The 20,540-nt window shown below is 43.3% G+C and overlaps 1 protein-coding gene across 1 annotated transcript in view; it reads right to left on the bottom strand.

Moving 5' to 3' along the window:
* LOC131261762 (uncharacterized) overlaps positions 1-20,540 on the bottom strand; it is a 173,756-nt gene that overhangs the window by 134,462 nt on the left and 18,754 nt on the right. The window contains exon 3 of the mRNA XM_058263645.1: positions 2,681-2,726. Coding sequence (XP_058119628.1) covers positions 2,681-2,726 — 46 coding nt within the window. The remainder of the gene's footprint in view (positions 1-2,680; positions 2,727-20,540) is intronic.

The raw sequence follows: 20,540 nt of genomic DNA, 5'->3' as shown, positions 1-20,540 counted from the left end.
CTAAACCCGGAGCATAGGGAGAACAACCCGACCATCGGCGGATGTCATCGGAAGACAGAAAAAAGGCTTGCCGTCCGGAAGAAAACCCTCCAAAAAAGTGGATCGCTATCCCGCGGATGTCGCCCGTTAACGATGATCATCTTTCCCGGGCGTCGTAGGCGTCATCGGTTGGCAGCAACTTCAACTTCACCGTAAGGAAATGGACCGTTCCAAGTAAAGAACCGAAAGGAAGAGAGCGATCCATAAACCATACAATCTCGGGGCGGAATCGAAAGACGACAAATTTGATTTCATCAAAACTGAGCTCGTTCGTGTGTTACGTTGCCCGTTTGGAACTCGGGATGACATAAGATGGGTTAAGTTTTATTGTCTTCTTTTCTAAGGTTTCTGATTCTTCATGGTTGTGACTGATTTAGACTAGGGTAGTGTCATTCCCCTTCCTTTTCACCGGAGTGACAAAGTTTTTATTGAAAGTTTTCAGGTTCTTCTGAACAACATACGTCATAGAGTATTTTTAGATTTTTTCTAAAAGCAAGCAAGAAATGCAAATGGAAACGAAAACAAGTAAAATTGGAAGGAAGTTTAATTTAAAATTAAACTCATTCCAATAATACCAATTTTTTTAATGAAAAACATAATCCAAGGTGAAACCTTGAAGAACAACCAAGTATTCAATATTCAAATATCAATATTTGGAGAGAAAGTACTAAAAATACAAATGAATTAATCAAATTAAAATTTCCGTTAATTCCTCATCTCCCAATCTATATAGCGGTATCCGTCCAAGCCTAGGCTTCTTAAGATAAGATAGCGTCGATTAATGGCTATTTCCCACCGTTTGACCTCCATTCACCTATCGGTTTCGTTTTGATGCGTTTGAATTCCCCGAGAAGGTTTTCTTTTTCCCGCCCGTGGTATGGCACCGTTTTTTTTGTTATCAAACATTTCGAAAATGGGATGAAATATTGTTCGCCGGTGTTTCGATGTTCGATCGCCTGGAGTCTGCCCGGTCTAACGGGAATATCCGGGCGTGTCGCTTTTTCGGTCGCTACGTCGCTTTTGATAACAAGAGGCGCAACATATCATCATAAATCACTGCCTTCAATGATGGTGCGCTGTCTTTTCCTTTTTTTTTTTCTTGTCGATGTGATCTTTCCCTCCTTTTCTCTTATCCAACTTTTTGTGTGTGTTTTGGTTGGGCGTGAACCACGAAGACGTCGTTTGTGGTTACGACATCGGTCTGCACAGCATCGCCTCGTGCGGCATCATTTGCGCTCAATGTGCGGATGGTTGACGGATGCGAGCTAACGAATCCGCGGCTGATGAGGATGTTTCCGTTCCTCAAACCATCCTCTACACACACACATACACAAAATGGGAAGTCAAGACGATGAACTTTTATGGGAGAAGTTGCCAGAAAGTTAGAATTGAATCCATGATATCCTCAATTTGGAATTAATTTCCCCAAAGCAGCAACGTCGCGAGGAATCGCTGTTGGAAAACCGATGCTGATGATGCTGATGATGATGACGATGGGCATGATTGGTTTCGATGCTCCTTTAATGCACTGAAGTTCCGGGTCGGTCGCGTACCCCATCGGATCGATCTCGGGATGGAAAACATGTACACTTTTCCAGGCAGGCCACCGATTTTGGAAAGAAAGAAACAAGTTTTCCCTCCAAAAGGACGGACGAGAGGCACAATATCAACATTCTCCAGGGACCTGAATTCATAAAAAAAACCAAAAGAATAGCAACTCCTAGAAGCATTTTCCCGGGGATTACCATTAGGGCTTTTAAATGGACTGGGTTTGTTGCATTGTCGCTCAATATTGGTTGGCAAAGTTTTCGGATGTCCTCCCTCCCTCGCTCGATGCAGAGGTGAAACGTTAATTGCAAATTCATATTCACTGTCATCTATTGGAGTTGTTTCGAAGCCAGCATAGAAAGCATTTTAATGACTTCCCAGGGGACTTTATGTCATCTTTGAATAAGGACACCCTAGTGAGGTTTTTGAAAATTGTAGTGGTTGTGTGTTTGAGTTCTCTTCTTGTTGAAACTATTCTTGTATTGATTTTATTTGCTTCTTTAACTAGCATATTATTTACCCTTTTTTCAGTTATTCTTATACGTCGAATTTGTTTTTCATTGTTTTTTTTTGTGTTTAATAGAAGATGCATTTCAGATAAACCCGAATTATCTACTTAAATAGTTAAAAGTATTAGAGTTGTCTAATTCCGATTCAGTTTCATGAATCTGGATGATTCTTTGCTACATTTTCTTAGATTCATGAATCTTTTAACGATAGATTCATGAATCCCAAAGAAAAATAAATGTTCAAAGAAAAGACAAGTTAAGAAAAAATGCAAAACATGGTAAGAGAGATCCCCACTTTTATTTGTTGTGTATTTCACATGATCTACGACAATGAAGAATCACGTTTTAAGATTCTAATATCAAAAGATTCAATCTGAAAGAAAGAACAAAGAATCAATTTGAATGAATCTCAGATGAAAGATTCATATGAAATAACTCACGTAAAGATTCATTTAAAAAACATTAAAAAACATCCTTATTTGAAAAGAAATGATTCTTAAATCCTTAAACTCTGCACTGACTATAGGCAAAAGTCCTGCTTATATTTTTAATGCTGCAAACGTCCCACATGAATAAACACTTACCTGCAACTGGTGATAGTTTCCGCATGACACACCATCGTGATTTCCACTGAAATAGCATAAGAAGGGAGGAGGGGAAAACATGCAAAATAAATTCATTAAATCCGTGCGCCACGCGTTGGATGAGCCGCTCGGAACGGGGAAGTAAAACACTGGCAGTTAAACACCATAACCGACAACAATCCGACGCTCTTCGGGTTGACACCCGCTCTGCGGACAATAGTAATAACAACTGAATCCAGCTCCGGAGCCGGCGAGATGCTGATGACACGGTGCTACTACGGGTCGGTACTGGAATGCGGACATAAGCCAGTCCAACCGGTTCCGATGAGCATAATCCCTGCGGCGTCCGCGCCTCTTTTGAGCGGAAAAGCCGAGAAAAAAATATAAAATAACATCCTAAAATCACATCAAATCCTTGTTTTGAGCCCCGCACGGGTCCACCAACTTTAGGCCACCGTACCCCAATGGACAAAATCTCCACGGACTTGCGCCGGCTTTACGAACACTTCATATACACGTAGTAGAGCAATCTATTTACCCCCTTGTTCCTAGTAGAGACCGCGACTGCTGGAGGAATGCGACGGAACCAGACGACCAACATATTTTTAAGCAAACAAGCTCCTGTTTTGGGCGAAAAGCCGCCGGAAACCAGTTGGGCGAATAAAAACTCTCTTTAAACGGATTTCTAGCCCCGCATCCCCAACTCCAATTCCTTTTCCTAGGCGCTTTCCCGCTTTCGGTAACACTCTCCGACCCCAGACCGAAACTGCGCTTGCCATAATGTGAGTTGTTGCCAGCCAGAGGAAGGTCGACAAAAAATCTCAGGAAACAACAACATGAAATGCAATAAAAATTTCAAATTTATTAGCACTGCGCCGCCTTTGCCTCCCTTCGGGCCCCGTGCGAAACCATAATGTCAACACGTGCCCCCATTCCCGGGGCGTCCCTCAACCGCTCCACCCCTTCCGGAAGAGGGGAAGTTGTAAATGATCCCTCTCTTACTCCCTTTTGCAGGGAGGACACCCCCCAACGGAAAACTTTCGACCAATTTCTAGCCTTACCTTGGCCGCGAGGCCCTAAAGCCGGTAGCCGGAAAGAGGAAATTTGCAGTGTTCCGTCTGGTTTGGTTTGGTTGCAACCGGAGCTATGTTTACGCCACGGGAGCAGGTGTCAGCGGCAGCAGAGTATTAGCGTACACAGCACGGACGTGGCTGCATGTTCACGGCACGAGGGAGTAAGTACCTGGTGCACACATTTGCTTCCGTGCTTTTGGTAACCGAACACACACGTGTACACCAAACATGTATGAGATGCATCTTGCATATCGTTGCAACCTGCATTTTTTGCCACTGTTGTTTGTTGTTTGACCTACATTAGATGTCACACCTCGTTGCTTTTCAACTTTAGACTAAGGCTAAGAGAAGGTTATACATCATCATGGCGCATTTGGGTGTTTTGAGAGGGGAGTTCAAAGAGTTTGTCAATGTTCTTTCTAATCCTCCCTGTTAGAACATATGCCAAAAGGTATGTCTGTAAGAGATTGGATAAGATACAACAAGAGTGCTTACACTAGGATCACAAACGGCTAGTCAACTCATGGATATTACATTCGTTGCCACTTATATTTGCCTCTAATCTACTCAAGATTAAAATGGCTCATCATCGGATTTTGTCACGTATTCTTTAGGTTTTACGTCTTGCTTTTAATTAAGTCTCTACCTAAAACATTAGGTATTCACAGTGATTGACAATATGAAAAAAAATGTTATCACTAAAAATTGTAATTAAGAAGTAATTGAAAAATCAAAAATTGAAAAATATACGACAGCGGTTGAAATTAAACATAATAAATGATGCTTAGCAGCTTTGAAAACTAAGTTTATATCCCAGAATTTCTTCTTCTAATCGGAAAATTATGGTCATAGGCAATAGTACCAACTTCGAGATGAACTTTAGTGCAAATGGGTGTAAATCCACAAGGCAGGGTACGAGTAGCCAAAAGAAGCAGAGACATTCAGATCCTTGTATCCTTGTTCTCCTTTTTTAAATAAATTTCAAACCAACAAGTTGAGGTAGAGTTACTAAGAGACAAGTTTTTCTACAGAGTTGATGAATAGTAGCTTTGGGAATGAAGGCAAATGGCAATCCAGGGAGCTTTTAAACCGGGTCTCCAACATTTCCGGTAAAGTTGTACGCTTCCAAAACATCTAGTCTTCTTATGGAAAGGCCTCTAAGTTTTGTGACACAATCTAAAATATTTACTTGTACTTTACTAACAACTTTTAATCAAAACTTATTAAGTACGAACTTTCTATTGTACAAAGATTCTAGGGCTATTTCGAAAGAATCGCACCCATTACTCATGTCCTTACATCCCATTATGTACCCATCAGAGGAATTGCCGTATTCGTCATTGTACAAGGTGGCCGGGTGAATATGGATAGCATTTCAAATCACAGCCTCCCGAACGCCCCCATGCAATAAAAAACAAGCGACAGGCTTCCGGAAGACACATTCACCCCGACATACCCTTGTCCTTCGTATCGATCGAAATGGCTGCTCCATCGATGCCAATTTCGAGAATTCCTGGCCGCATCCTGCAGCTGGTACCTCGAGCCCCCCGAATACTCAATCACCTAAATCTAAGCTATAGCCGCTTTTAATGCTAATCGAATTCCGCTTTGGGACACTGAACACGATCCATCTAGGGCGTTGTCTAGGGTGCATCGGTTTTTGGGTAGGCTTCGATTGGCTCGTTCTTTGTTGGCTAGTGCTCGGTGGGTTGTGTGCGCGGGGTGAATTCATTGAACTTGAATCAATCGATCGATCAAATGGTAGGGGGTTATCTCTCCGGCCATTCCATGGCATTCAAATGAAGTCCAACGTGCATTGGCAATGAAATGCTGGACGTTTGAATAACCTTTGGTCGGCAAGATGCTGTGTGCAGCAAATGGACGCCAGCTGTTTTTATTATTTCCACCTTTGCCTTCTGCCTCCTATCCTATGGTAGATGAAGATTCCACCGAGGCTCGGTGTGTAGTCTTCATTGAGTCATAATACGGCCTTTGCAGTCGTCGCACGCACGCACACTGATGAGCTGGGCCTGGGCAAGATTCCGATAGTGATTATTGCCGCACGTGATAGATTAACAGTTGATAATCAAATTACGAACCCCCTGCCACGGCAAACGGTCGTACCGGGTGGTAGATAAGAGATTCCAGAAGGTCTTCCAAACCCCTCTCTTCCACCATCGCAGCTGGAAAAGGTCATCAACGGGCTTGGGATCTCAATCTTTCCGATGAATACGAAACACGGTGGACGGATAAAGTGCTCGCCTGCGCAGAAAACCCAAAAGCCCCGGAGAGATGTGCCCTTCGCCAAAGTTCACAAGTTCCCCCGAGAACGTGTGCGGATTTGCCGCAATCAATATACTTTTCCGGTTTCTGCGCTTATCGATAAGTGAGGGCGGGTGATTGTGGTGCCAGATTAGGTTGGGCTCATCGGAAAGAGACCTAAATCCGTGGATATCCTTCCAGGCGGAACTGAACGAAAGAACATCTTGAACCCGGCAGAAGTTATAGCCGGTGGAACCCCGAAAGGGCAGAACTTTTCCCCAGAACGCGCAAGGATGTTTCCCAGAAATATGTCCCAATAAGTGTCCAGGCTCTCCACCCCCGAGAACCAGCGAAAGGGTACACGAAAGTTTTAATCTCATCTTCACCCAAATGAAACGTATTGTAAGCTTGTTGTGCTTCTTTTCCGTGCCGTCTAACATTTGCAATCTGGGGTAGCAGATTCGCTGGGAGTTCATTTTGCATTTTCCTTCCGTTTCGTTCGATGCCGGTCTCGTGTGTTGAGCCCTCGCTTGCCTTAATCGGCTTACGAATATTGATTGAAGCCGGAGTTTTCCATAATCCACGCAAAGCACCAGCGGAGCGTCACCGTCTGTTAGAAGTTTGCGTATAGGTTTTTTTCCTTCCTTCTTTTCCTTCTTTGTCCAATGATTTTGGGTGAAGATGACACACTGTCGTAGGATTCGCCCTGTGTAGCTCTTTTTCGAGACAATTTGCGCGATATTCCCTGAGCCTAGAGGCAAATCAGGAATAGACGTTTCGCGTCACACTTGACGTAGGTCTTCATTCTTTTTTGCCGATCATCAGCACGTAGCGCTAGCTTCGTATCACGCGTGAGACATGGTTGGTTTTTGTGAGCAGAAAAATTAGATTCAATGTCGCACGTCAATCCAAAATTTTGACAATATTTAATCAGATGTCGCGCAAAACAGACGCCCATACGCACTCCAGCGTGCGCTTATCATGTGTAAACCGTGAGGGTGCCTATCCTCTTGGAAGGTACTGGAAACATAAAGTACCGTTCGTCTTTGTTCGTCTTGCATGAGTTAAAAAAGCCTTTTTTTCTGTCCGCTTCAGAACGCTGGTTCCAACGAAATTCATCATAATTCCCGGGACGCTCGCCTGCTGTCGAGTGCAGCTGTGTAGCATATGAGAAGCGTGCTGCTAGATGGATCGGGGTGGAGTGGACAGATTTTGGCTATTTAATTCCCACCCCAAGCTGCGAATGATTCGCGATGGCGAGAATGATGTTTGTTTGAGGTAGCTCAAGAAATTATGCGAGTTTCTGTAATGGAATTCAAGAGAAATGTTGGCAGGATGATGGATTAGTTACGTGATTATCCTGCACCAACCAAATGTAGGCATATCGCAACGAAGATCGCCAACAAATTGCTGTTCCATTGAGAGTATTTATGAAGGTTAGCAGAAAATATACGGGAAATTTAAATTCAAACAACATTTGCATTTTAAAAATATGTTAACAAGTACTAAGAACCGTCGTGCGTATTTGAAAACCCGTTCCACCGTTTCCACAAGTCAACGTTATTTTCCTTTCATCACATTCAATGTAACATCCAGAACAATCATTGATGGTAATCACCGGAAAATCGTCCACTTATCCTTCCTTTCAGCAGAATGGAAGTGGCAAGGATGGAAAATCCACACCGCAAACCTAGCAAAAAGATTGTCGTGAGGCGTAAAATTGAACATTGACAGCAGCGTTTGAGTTTGGTTTTGACCTCTATCCATCATTTTGTCCCCGCCGCTAACCCCTTCGATCGCGAGGTGTGAGCAACACGCATCAGCGAAATTTACATAAACATATTCTACGGCACGGCGTATCGATCAACGATAGCAGAAGGCTCGGATGTTATCTCGCTAAAGCGCGAGCGGGACGTTCCTTAGAACGGGACAAGCGCCAGGGGGCGCCCACAAACCGACGGGAAAAAGCTTATCTCGAAAATGTGACATTTTATGGCTTTTTGATACATTTGGTTAAGTGTACAATTACTTATGCTGTTTAGCATAATTCGTGTGCGCTTTCCGCATGATAACCACGTACGTCACACGCCTGGTTCAGGCCAGGTAAAACGTGCATTGGGGGTGAACCCCACAGGGCCTGGACATGTGTCAATTGTCATCGTCCGGATAGGGTCAGCTTGTGGCATCGAGTATTTGGGAACTGAGGCATGAAAATAGATAGCGTACCAAACCAAACCCAAGAAGAAAAAAACCAACACCCCATACAGAATTCCCCCGAAAAGCCGTCAAAAACCGTACCACGTTAGGCGGGAGTGCAATAAAACTCAATAACCCTTGTTATTAAAGTTCTGCCCATGCTCGACCGACCGGTGTCGTGCGTTTGGTTACAGCATTTGCGCAACGTACACCGCATGTAAAAAGCCAATCTACGTTCACAAACCGGCAGCATTTGCTACTCCCGCATATAATCGTGTAGTTCGCCCTCCCTTACGTGTTTTGGGCTCGGGCTCGTCCTGGTACTCGACGGACCAACACACCATTTGAGCCGAACTAGAGGTGAGGTCCGTGTCCAAAGCACCCTCAGAATAATCAGGATTTGTCGAAATATCAAACGGAATAAAAAACACGACCTCGAAAAAAAGAAAACAAACTGTTGGTTGGTGTTTGATTTGTTTAACATATGGTTTGTCTGAAGTTCCACATTTCCTCTCCCGCAGGGAACCGTATGTCAACGGCAACCGACGGTCAGCATTCGTGGAATCCCTCTTCTACCTCCGAATATCCACGGAAAGACCGTTGATTGGAGCTGCCTGTAATGGTAGCCAATTTTCGAGCCATCTACCTAACGCCTCATTTATAGCTTCGGGGCAGGAGTAGGCGAGGTTCTCCAAAATCCCTCGCCAGTACAGAACCGTATCCCGTTCCAAACGTTCCAAGTCCAAGCACTCGCCGTTCTTCTGTGTATGAGTATGTACTCCGTGTCTAGATTGGAACGCCAAAAAGGGGTTAGTTTACGGTGCCAGACTTTGGGCTGGTTCGCACATGGTTCGCTCCTCGTTCGCTCCTCGTCGGCTACACACAAAATATCCTTACGCCTCCGGGGAGAAGGAGCGCCCGACCGGACGTGAATGCAACAGCCATTCACCGCAATTCGTAACTCGTTCGATGAAGTTTCCGTGTTTCGCCTTTTTTCTCCACCATTCCTAACATGTTTCTTCTTTTGCATGTGCTCCAACCAGCTTGGCGCAAGCAAGGAAATTTGATACGATGGTTGTGTGCCCCGATCCAGATTCAAACGATGTTGCTGACGAGCGTGATGTAGTGTTGCATGTTCAACAAGAGTCTGAGGTTTCTGGGCGTGTGAGATTTTTTTTTCAACTTTGCTAGTTTTTTTAATTACAAGTGTTTGGTCACCTGTCAAAATTGGTCCCGCAAATGAAAGACACGGGACTTGATTTGACAGTGAACGGAGGACCGTTTCCCTTGGGTTATATTTCAAGTTTCTCAACCATCAGAACCTCACATAAATTAAACCAAAGCCGCTATATTTGGTGAATCGAATTAAAAACGTGTTTTGGATTTTGGAAAACAACATTTTTTCGTTTTACAACACCATGAATGTTTTGTTCTAGGCACAAATTAATCCACCACAGCTCTTATCTATGTCTTCTTTTCCTTTAAACCTTCTCATTAGTTGCTTGCCGGTGCGCCTAAAAAGTCTCCCAATTTACTTGTCGTACACGGGAAATCGCTTAATTTTGTCTGATCTCCACAGTTCGGGTCATGTCGAAAGGCGCGCCAAAAAGGAAGATTAGCCGCTTCCTGCATGCAGAGGTATCGCCTTGGATTCCCGGAGAATATTGATCCTATGCTGTAATTTACATAATTTGCCCATCCTAGACCGAACCGTAAGACGAACCGTTCACGCCGTCACGTTTTTCCAAGAACCTCCAACGTTATACGGGCCGGATATTGAGACATCCGACGACGGTGGCGTGTGCGTGCGTGTGTGTGTCGATTTTTTGGCACTCATGCTACGGAGAAACCGAAAAGATAAAAGCCGGCACCCAGCGCGACCATGTGATGGTCCAATTTGATCCACGCTATTGCCAACATTTTTTTCCCAAGATCCACACAATCATTGTGTTTGGTGGGCCAATATTGAACCCGGCTGGCGGTTGGGTTTTCCCTAGCGAGACGAAATGCTTCCGCTTTCCGGGGCGAGGTTAAATGAAGCAAAGATTGATGATTCTTCAGCCAAGTCACGTTACGTTACGGGGCAGTTTTTCTGCATGGGCGTTTTCCCCAGACCACAACGCTTGCGATCCTATCTGGGAGGCATTACAATACGACGATGCATCCACGTCACTTTCATGTGGTTTCGGCAAGCCGTTGGGGGAAAAAAGCGAAGCCCCGAAAATCACTGTCTCGGAAAAGTGGCAGAACGGGCAATTGATTTTTCATATTACATTTTTATGCAAATCATGCACGATTATAAACATGTGCAAATCTGTCGATATTTTCCCGACCGCAGCGCGACTTGGGCTTGTCTGCATCGAATGCTGACGATGATGATGACGATGTTGCTGGGGATGATGCAAGGATAGTGAAAGCATTCACACGGCACCGGGTTTAATATGCGATACAACACGTTGGATGCGATGAAGTGCAAAAATAACACCGACCGGCCGCAGCCGATCGATGGAAGCCTCAGGGGTTTGTGAAAAATAAAGGATTTACTTCGACTACTCTTTTACTCTCCCATTGCTGGTCAGTTTGGCGGAGTAATCACCCTGACGGCGGTTTCGTCAACCGAAAAATAAATCTCAATTATGTGAAGTAAAAATTTATGAAACCACTTAAAAATTCCTTCCGAGACCACTTTTTTTCCGCTGCCTGAGGGACCCGGATCAGTGTCAAGTTTTACATTACAGACCCGTACGTACACGCGCAGCCCCGTTAATTTGAGCCCGTGCGACCAATATGTGCGTGTTTTTTTTTACTTTTGTTTTTCCCAACGGGCACAAAGTGGTGGAAATTGAAACCCACAGGTTCCAGCATGGGGACAGGACAAAGGAGCTTGAGGTCATCCAATTGGTTGAATAATTTTTATTTAATTCCATCCACTGTTTAACTCGATTCTCGTCGCGAGGATTGATGGGTGTCCGAAGCGGGTTCGGGTTGGCGGGTGAAGAAATCATATTAATTACATAATTTGGAACGTATGCTCACGGGTACCGGGAGGATCGTCAATAATGGATGAGACAAAATGGAAAAAAAAGAACGGTGGTCGAACCAATCGTTTGCGTCGGCCCGAAGGCGATTGGTTTTATTCTACTCACATCGAACATAATTTATGCAAGTGATGGAGAAAAGAACGGTAAAAAATATTTTCAGTCTGAAACGAGGAATTTACATCACGTAAAAACCAATCATACAACGCATCGATCAAGCAATTCAAGCAAGAAAATTCTTCTTGAATTAAATTATTTCATTTTCATTCACTTTCTATACTGTATGTGACGTTTACTTTGGCTTTGAAGAACCTTGGAATTGGGCTAGCAATTAATTAATCAAACTTCAGCGACGTTAAAATAAACAAATTAATGCCGCTGCTTCAAGTGTAAAACAAAACGAACCAAACCAATGCAAGTCAAAACTCATTTCTAGAAATTTCCTAGCACCAAATGAAGCGCTGGTCTTCTTTCGACGGTATGAAATTTTCTTCACTACGGTGAAGCGATTTCGGAGAATTTTATCCAAATTAATTTTTGCTCAAAGAAGGCAGCTAATTAGCGGCGACTTAAATACGCGTTCTTTTCATAACATGCTCTGAGGCTGTACATAGGCTAGAGAGGTAACGCAACATTCGGGGAAAATAATTGCGTTCTTTGCCAAATCTTTAGATGAATCTGCGCTAGAAAAGCTCAAGAAAAATTAAATTTACAAACAAAAGAGAAAACATCAAGCAAAGTTATTATGTTCTTGTGATGTTGCTTTTCTTTACGCGAATGTTCATCAACTCTAATTTATAAAATGGAAAACAAAACGTGCCAAAGCCTGTGTTTTTCTCGTATAAACGATTTACCAAGCAAAGTTTATTCTCTGCAGGAGAGATATTGTGCGAGATTATTTTTCTGTGTGAAAAAATTAATTGAGTCACGAACGGAAACCAAACAAGAGGACCACAAAATGCAATCAGCAGTTTCAACGACTGCTGGATGAAACTATCACCCGATCGGATCAACGAAATGAGCCCAAAACCTAGAGAATGAAGGGACACAAACACAAATCCTTAAAAGCGGAAAAAAATAAAAACAAGCGACGGGGATCGGAATCCATCTGTGGACAGCAGAACCTCCCGCAAACCGAACCCGAATACCAAAACCATATGTCGATGCTGCTGCCGTTGATGATGATGATGGCTCAATCGACACCTACCGTTAGCCAGGGTTTGAGACCAGTTGGATTTGCTATCCGACGCCTTGCCTGTTCGTTTGGTTCGTCGAACGCACGGCATCAGTCATGGGACAAAGCGCTGTACGGAAAAGCGGCCATCAGCGCACTAAAGCGACCCTCTCGGAACCCCATGCTGGGACTACAAACATTGGCAACAATCATAACCTGCCGAGTGTCCTTTGGTCCAGCGGCTATGGTGATGGCTGGGAGGTTCTTGTATAAAAAAAATAAAAACCTCCTCACACACTCCCGAAATCACAGGATGCGGGCCTAACACCATCCTCGGCGATTGTTGCCGGTCCGCTTTAGCTTCCAATTTCATTCAGTTCTGGATATGAAACACAAGCGGCGCGCAGTAAATCCCTTCGAGGGAAACCCAGCCAAGGGACCAAAAGAAGTCAATGGAGTCCTGCTGGGAACGCGCAAAACAAACGACAGTCGGTGGTCACAGGTTCCAGGATCCGGTGGAAGCCATCACGGGAAGGCTGCTGTGAGTGTTTATGGTTTTTGAAGTTTCGATTATACCCGATCCACTCGGCGTGCCCTTTTAACCGTAGTTCTTTTATTTCTCGGCTCAGTCCGCAAACATTCTGCGTCGTTAAAGACCTTACTTCACAACCAAAGCTGGAGAAAGATCGAGTAGGGCGCAATAACAACTTCACTTCGGGCTCGCCGCACTCCAAACAGATTGGAACGTCCGTTCCGATGCTGACTCGAACTCGCACCAGCAAGGACATTTGCGGGAGAAGCCACCACGGCCCATGGAAATGGTTGGAAAAATAAACAGAAATCGGAACCGGCTTCGGAAAGAACCTGAGAACTTCCACATGGAAGCAAGTCACGCGCAGTATTAGAGAGAATCGAACATCGGACAATTTGTGTGCACTCGATCCCGATCACGGATTGAGAAAGATTGCCCTTTTTCCTTTCGCGGGAGAGCCAAAGAAAAAAAACAAATCCCTAATTGGACCGACTCGAAGGACTCCGAGGCGAAGGACGCAAGCGACAAATGGGATAAATGAGTGGTGAACGAAAGGACACTTTGTTTTCTCTTTTCTTTTTTTTGTTTTTCGTTTACTTCCACTCCGAACACAACACATGTGCGCCCTCAGCTTGAAAGCTGGAACATTTGTGACAACTCTCATGGGAGATCAACAAACGGAGATGAGGAACAAAAAAAGGATCCCGTTGGTAAAACCTTCTGGCAAGTTGCTTGCGGGAATTACGGTGCAACGCTGCCTACGGATTGACTTGCAGCGAAAACTCCCCTGTGGTTCCAACACGGATAGGTTGCATTTATGGGTCCCGAGTGTAACGTTTTCTTTTTCGCGAAATAAATATGAGGGGTGAGAGGCCTACACTTTCCTGCAAGGGTTTCGACTCAATCCAACTTTTTCCTGAATGCACCGGCGCAAAAGAATTAATGCACAAGTGGAAATTTGTAAGAAACCTGATACAGTAATAAACAATAAATCATCAGCGCAAGGGGAAGTACGCAGTTCTAAGCGAGGTGCGCTGCCGGGAAACGAACACATGTTGCCATGTATGTCCTTTATAATGATTCATTATAAAAATAACTAGGATAACGGTATGGTGGCGCAGTTAGCCATGTAACTTACAATATGATGTAATATAAGTGGTAAGAACACAATATTTTACATATTTATACCAATTATGATTAAAACACGCCTTTTCTTCGAAAAAAACATCAATTTTCACCGTAAACCATAAAAAATACACGATAAAATGAATTATTTTTGAAGTATAATTAAAGCAAAACGGCAACATTACTCAAAGACCAATGCATTGCAGTTATTTATAGCCTTTAAGAAATCATGGCATACCTGATAAATTCTTAAGATATCCAGCATGTTAGTACAATTTGTTTGGAAAACATTAATTTTGGAGCCTTAATTTATTACGGACTGGGAAGGTTTATCTGTTAAACACTCCGCAGAAGACCAAAGAACATTTTACAGAAGAACAAATATCTTCATTGTATTTATTTCATCGTCGAGCTGGAATTTTGTTCCACTACAACCACTATTAATACCTACCACCACTATAAGAGCACTTACCCTAGATAATGAAAGCCTTTCGAAAGATAAAAATTGTTAAAATAATGTTGCTCATTAGTGTTGTCAACTGTATGGAAGCAACTAATTTCAACACAGAAAAGTTGACATTGAAACACGTCACCAACCATCGAAGGTGTTGACCGGGTTTTATTTTTCCCTTATGCACCCTCCCAAAGTTGCACACGGAATCGATTGCGACGAACCTTGACAAACATAGCACCATTGGAAGGACTTCCTACGTTCCTTTCACCTCTTTTTTGTTTGTTATCGTCTGACAATGGCGTCGAAAACCGACCGTATTTGCCAAATATGCCGTTTTTCCCCCGTCGAAGTTTCGTGTATGTGCGTGCCGTTGATTGGTCCTTTGGAGGGGAGAATGAATAAAACGCACAGGGAAAATCAATAACGCCGTACCGATTCGCGGTGCACCGACGTTCGGAGGGTTAGAACACAACCCGGGCAAAACAACAAAAAACAAACCAAGGACCGCTTAAGGGATGATGGCTTCAGCACGTCCACCTCGTTCGGTACGGACTTCGGTACTTGTTCGGAACTTTTTACCAATACTTTGTCGCCAGCCGCTTCCGGTAAGAGGTGCGACTTTACGATCCGTTTCGTCGCGAACGAGAGGTTTTGTTTTTTCAACATAACCCCTCGATAAATGAAAATAGAATACAACACAAAACCGGCGGTAATCGACTCCTGGTTGGACTGTTAAAATCCCACCTCGATCGGTCGACGTCTGGTTATCGTGTCTGTACCGAAGCTGAAACACGAGAATGAACACGAATCGTCCATCTCCGGGCTGTTTGGAATTTGTCCTGCCAAGAAATCGAACCCGTACTGACCATAGTAAGGATATTTTTAATTTACTCATTCCTGAGTGGTATTTTCGACGCAAAAGGACCTTCCAGGAACAGACTACAAACTGTTGTCGCTCAGGAGCTGTTGTTCAAAAGCTGTAGCAAAATTCCGGCAGGATTCAACACAACGAAACCTTCGATGAGTTACTTCTTGTGTACGAAATTCAGGGCAGGAAGGGACAGTAGAATGAAGCTGGATGGATTGGAATTTCAATCAAAATTGTTCGATCAATTTCCAAAATCGATTGAAGACTGGGAAGAACCGAGTTGGATTACGCATTAATCCCCGAGATACGATGAAAGAAGACACAAAACCATACTAGATTTCTACGAAAATAGATGCATAAATTTATGAAAAATAATGTTCAGATCAGTGAAATTTATGAAAAATAATGTTCAGATCAGTCAGAATGTAAACAAAATTCTCCGAAGAATTTCCCTACACACAAGATTTAGAGTTGAAAATATATATGAAGGATTCTCATTTAGATGCTGGAGAGAAAAATATCCTCGTTTAATGACGTATCGCAACACGTACTTCTCGCCGAGCTGCAGCTGTCGAGATTTTTCATTACTTCATTTTTTTTTCATCTCCGTCCCCCGATTTTCCACGATTTTCTCTGCGACAAGGCACCCTCCCTCGGTCGAGACAAAATCCTCCCGGGAGCCTCATTAAAATGGTATTTTCGACAACACTAATTGGGTGGCATTTTCCTCACTTGGGCACTTGGGTCGCGACACAATCACGAGCACACCAATGTTTGTTGTGCCGTGGCGGTTCGGTTTCGATCGCGGAAAAACATCCACCCGCCGGCCCGGCTTTTCGGTCGCCTTAATTGAGGTCCCATGTGGCAAAAGGGGACTCGCCACACAGCCACGCACGCACTCGGCGCGTGTCGGAAGCTGCGCAATCGGTACGCTCGGGGACGGCATCCGCTTCCGGCAGCTCTACACTGATTGAGCTGTTTTCTTCGTCCGCTGGAGGGTTCGCTTGGCAAGGCTGCGTTTTGTACGGAGGCCCGGTTCGGTGGACAGATTTCAAGGGGGTCCCTCCGATGAAAAGGTTGCATGTGTGTGATGAATTAATTTTTCTGGCACCGAACGAAGGCTGACTTTTTTATTGTGTTCCAGGCGAGAAAATCGGGCCTTCCTGAAAAACGATTTATTATCGTGAAAGAAACCGGCGGGGACAATAAAGTTGACTTCAGTAAGTATAGATAATTGCCATGGTTGGTAGTATTCTAACCCTTTGCAGGCGGATGACTCATTCGAACAATGCTTTCCTTCATTTTATTTTCCAGCATACCATAAACTAACATTTTATACACCGTATCTCTAGTAATTACACATTTTATAAAGATGAAATGTGAAAAACTACCCTAATCTAGAAAGCGTATCGGGTTTTGTTTTTTATCACACCTTTGTATCAAATTATTCAATTAAACCACTTGTCATTCCAATTACAATCGAAGCAAATTTCATTACTTTGTCAAAAACCCATCCATGGACGTTAAGCAAACTTCTTCACAAGAGGTCAAAAGTAGTCGGATACAAAATTTAATCTTCATCCTGTTTGAATCACACGCTTGTCCGCGCAATTCGATCCATTACGGGTTTTTTTACAAATTTATTTCAATTTGAAGTTACAAATCAGCTGTCATTGAAAGCTTAGTAATTCAAAACGAATGATAAAAACAAATAGATGAACAAATGTTTGTTGCTTCCGAACATAGATTTATACTGTTCAATTGTAAATACTATCGTTTCCCGATTCTTTCTTTGCGTTTGTTGTTTATTGCCAAACAAGTTTGCAATTATTTTCATATTAAAAGTGTTTTTGCATTTACTTACAGTTGGTTTTTATGCAGAAACTGATCACTTATTAGAAGCAATTTCTTGTTCAATTCACTCTTAATACAAATAAAATACAATTTCAACGAATAATCAGCCAATTAATTTTGAGCAAAAACATTACGAACATTCTGTTCTGCAAACGATTCCACCAAACCATTAGAGGCGTGTACATTCAATAGCTTGCATTAATTAAAACGAAAAATCACCCGCCCGGGAAGCTTTCTTGTTGAACACAAACTGAAAAAAACACGCGGTACGAACTACCATAACATAAAAACCTTAAATGAACTCACAAAAAAACAAACACTTGGAAAACTTGCGATTCCCTTCGGAACAGCTTCAGTTTGTCGAGTGAGGGTTTTTTGTATGTTTCGTGTTTCCAGCTACGGCATGGTACGGCGAAAAATGGTAATTAAATTCAACCAATGTTTATCCAGTCGTTCTACCGAGATATTGGATCGGCTGCAACTAGGCGGTGTCTGTATTTTGTTTTATTTTATTTTTTGCTCCTGATGACTTTCTAGCGGAGACTGAGTTTGATCGAATTGCGTCAAGTTGATCTTTGATGATTGCCTGGGAATCAAACCAGATGTTGGAGTAAATAAAAAGAGTTGACGTTACCGGTTTTCTAATGGTTTAAATAAAATTGACTCACAGAAAAAGTATCATTTTGAAGATGCTTTAATTATAAAACAGTTCACAACCAGCAAGGGGAAAAATATTGTTCGTGGTTTTCAGTAACTGCGAATTCAAAAGCTTATTTTCGACATAAATATCCGCTTTTTAGCTTTAAAATTATCGTAATCTTAAATCCCTGGCTTGACCTTTCAAATCCCGCCGGAGTCCAAATATTGGAAAATCAAAATCGGAAGTATGCCACATGGAAATATTCATTCTTCTACTCCAATTGTTAAGCTAAATCTGAGCATCCCAGAGGACTAAACCTCTATGAATAAATCCTATGGAAATCGTCGTGCCTAAACGCTCGTTAGAAACGCCGTCCCACTCCGACCCTCACTCCCCAATCCAAAGCATTCCAACATAAATTCCAAAAATGCAATCCTTTCCCTCCGGCCCATCGCTGGATGATGGAAGGTCATCTATTGGAATCTGGGGGGAGCTCCGTGAGGGAACGTGGAAAGGATAACACATTTTCATAATCTTTGCAATAAACGCCAACATAAAGTGTGTGAAGGTCTGATTTATTCAAAACCTTTTCTCTGCCATTCTGCCGCATTCGCAGCAGCCTCAGTGACAGGCGCCAAAAGGAAAAGATCCACGCCAACAGCAAGAGAAAAAAACGGTGGGATCCTTTGGAAAAAGGAAAATGCTCCCCTTTTGTCCCACCGACCGAACGGGACACTCACAAAAAAAAAGTCTAACGGAAACCGAGAATGAGACTTTTAGATTTGTGGAAACCACGAGTTAAACTGAACGCAATCCCAGCGAGAGAGACGGCACTCCATCCCCCCAAAAGATGCACACGCTTGCCGGGAGTTGAGGCCATTTTTCATCCACTGTGAAGTCATTGGGTCCTTCTCGTCCTGCGTCGGAGGGAGCTGAGTCGGTTTTAACCAAAGGTATACCGATTTTTTTCCTCTACCTTTTAGTGTCTGGTAACTCTTTCGCTGACATTTCGGTGAGTTACGAGTTCACGTTCCTTGCGTCCGACGCCAAACAACGGGCTGAGAGCAAGGGTTTTCCCTGCTGCTGGGTGAACCTTTGGCAAGTTTAAATTATAGCCGGTACCACGGGCCACAGGGCTCAGGTTGAACTTTTCCCAACGTCCCGAGCTGTTTCACTCGTGTAGGAGAGTACCAACCCTTACGAACGAGTAGAGATGAATTGTGACATTGCAAATAAAACGCACGTTGCGTTTCAAAGGACCAAAATGGTCCAAAGCACAAAACCTTCGCAGAGGGAAAAGAATAAATGTCTCCACCGTTTGGCGTGGAGGTGGAAAAGTGGTAGAGAAATATAAACTGTGCCAGTGTTTCCCCACCACGGCCGGATCTGTTAGTGATCCTTCGACCCGTGACAGAAGAGCGAACCGGTCGCAGTAGGCAAGGAAAACTCGGGCAACATGAAAGAGCTCGCCGGCGGCGGGATAGATGGAGGTTCCGGCGAAAATAATACCGTTGCATTATTGTGCTTTTGAATAGTTTCCTAACTACCGTTTTACTTCTTTTAACATAGTTTCTCGCACTGTAACGAATGCTTCCGCTTCCATCATTCGCTGGGCCGGCCGGGGCCATTTTAACACGGGTTTTTCCCATCCTTCGCAGCTTTTCCCCCGGGGCGAAGGAGACGGGCGGAAAAAGCTTCCCGGCGTTACAACAATGGGAGAAAATTTTCTTTTATGAAGATGAAATGTGTGACATCAAGCAGTAAGAGAACGTCCCAGTGAATCTTCTTTTCTGATGAAAAACTGGTCGGAATTACCGGGCTTGGACTGGTTTTCCTGTAACGCAACCCTAACCATCACAGTGGGTGTGTATGTGTCTGTGTGTGTTTTGTAAAGGTCGCATAGGGGATTTGTCCCTCTTCGTGGCCGGACGTCCCGGCAAGAAGTTGCACAAACTTCGCAAGACGGAAAGTAGACAAAAGAAACGCACAGGCCCGGGAAAAACTAAAATTCGCTTAAGAAAAGAACTTTGCAGGTTTTGGGAAAAGGGCAGCATCTTTCTCCAAGTATCCTTACGGTTCCGTTTCGGCCCGAAATGGTCCCCAGGGAAAAGGGAAAGCGTTAGGTTGGACAGAGGATTTTTATCCTTTTTTTTCTACTTAAACATAACAAACCAAACGGGGACATGAACCAACAACGATTTATGATGACGATTTATGAAGCCAAGCCGTCCCCTTTTGCGGGACCGACGTTTCCTGGTTACAGCTTGACAGGTTTTATTGTCCTACCTTTTGGTGGAGTTTTATGAGTGGACTTTTGTAAAGTTTTATGCGGTTTTGAGTGGAATTTGGAAAAGTTGGAGGCTTTGGACTTGGAGGACACCCACGAAAACTTATCATAATGCCGTTTCAGGTTCAGGTGAAATGGCTCGTGATAGTTTTGAGAGAATAAATAGCTAGTTGGTTTTTCTCCATATTAATCTTTCCATAAATAATAGATTTGATAAATCGTTTAATTATATTTTTGGATCAACTTAAACAGAAATGATAGCTTAAAAATGTCTTTAACCACTTAAAATACTTTATTTTCTTTTATTTATACATGTGTTCAGTTTTTGTTTAACTGTTTTAAGCACTAAATTTTATA

The sequence above is a fragment of the Anopheles coustani genome, chromosome 3, assembly GCF_943734705.1.
Source record: "Anopheles coustani chromosome 3, idAnoCousDA_361_x.2, whole genome shotgun sequence".
In the NCBI taxonomy this organism is placed as follows: Eukaryota; Metazoa; Arthropoda; class Insecta; order Diptera; family Culicidae; genus Anopheles; species Anopheles coustani.
The sequence above is the reverse complement of the archived record's forward strand: the minus strand, read 5'-3'. Positions and strand labels throughout refer to the sequence as shown.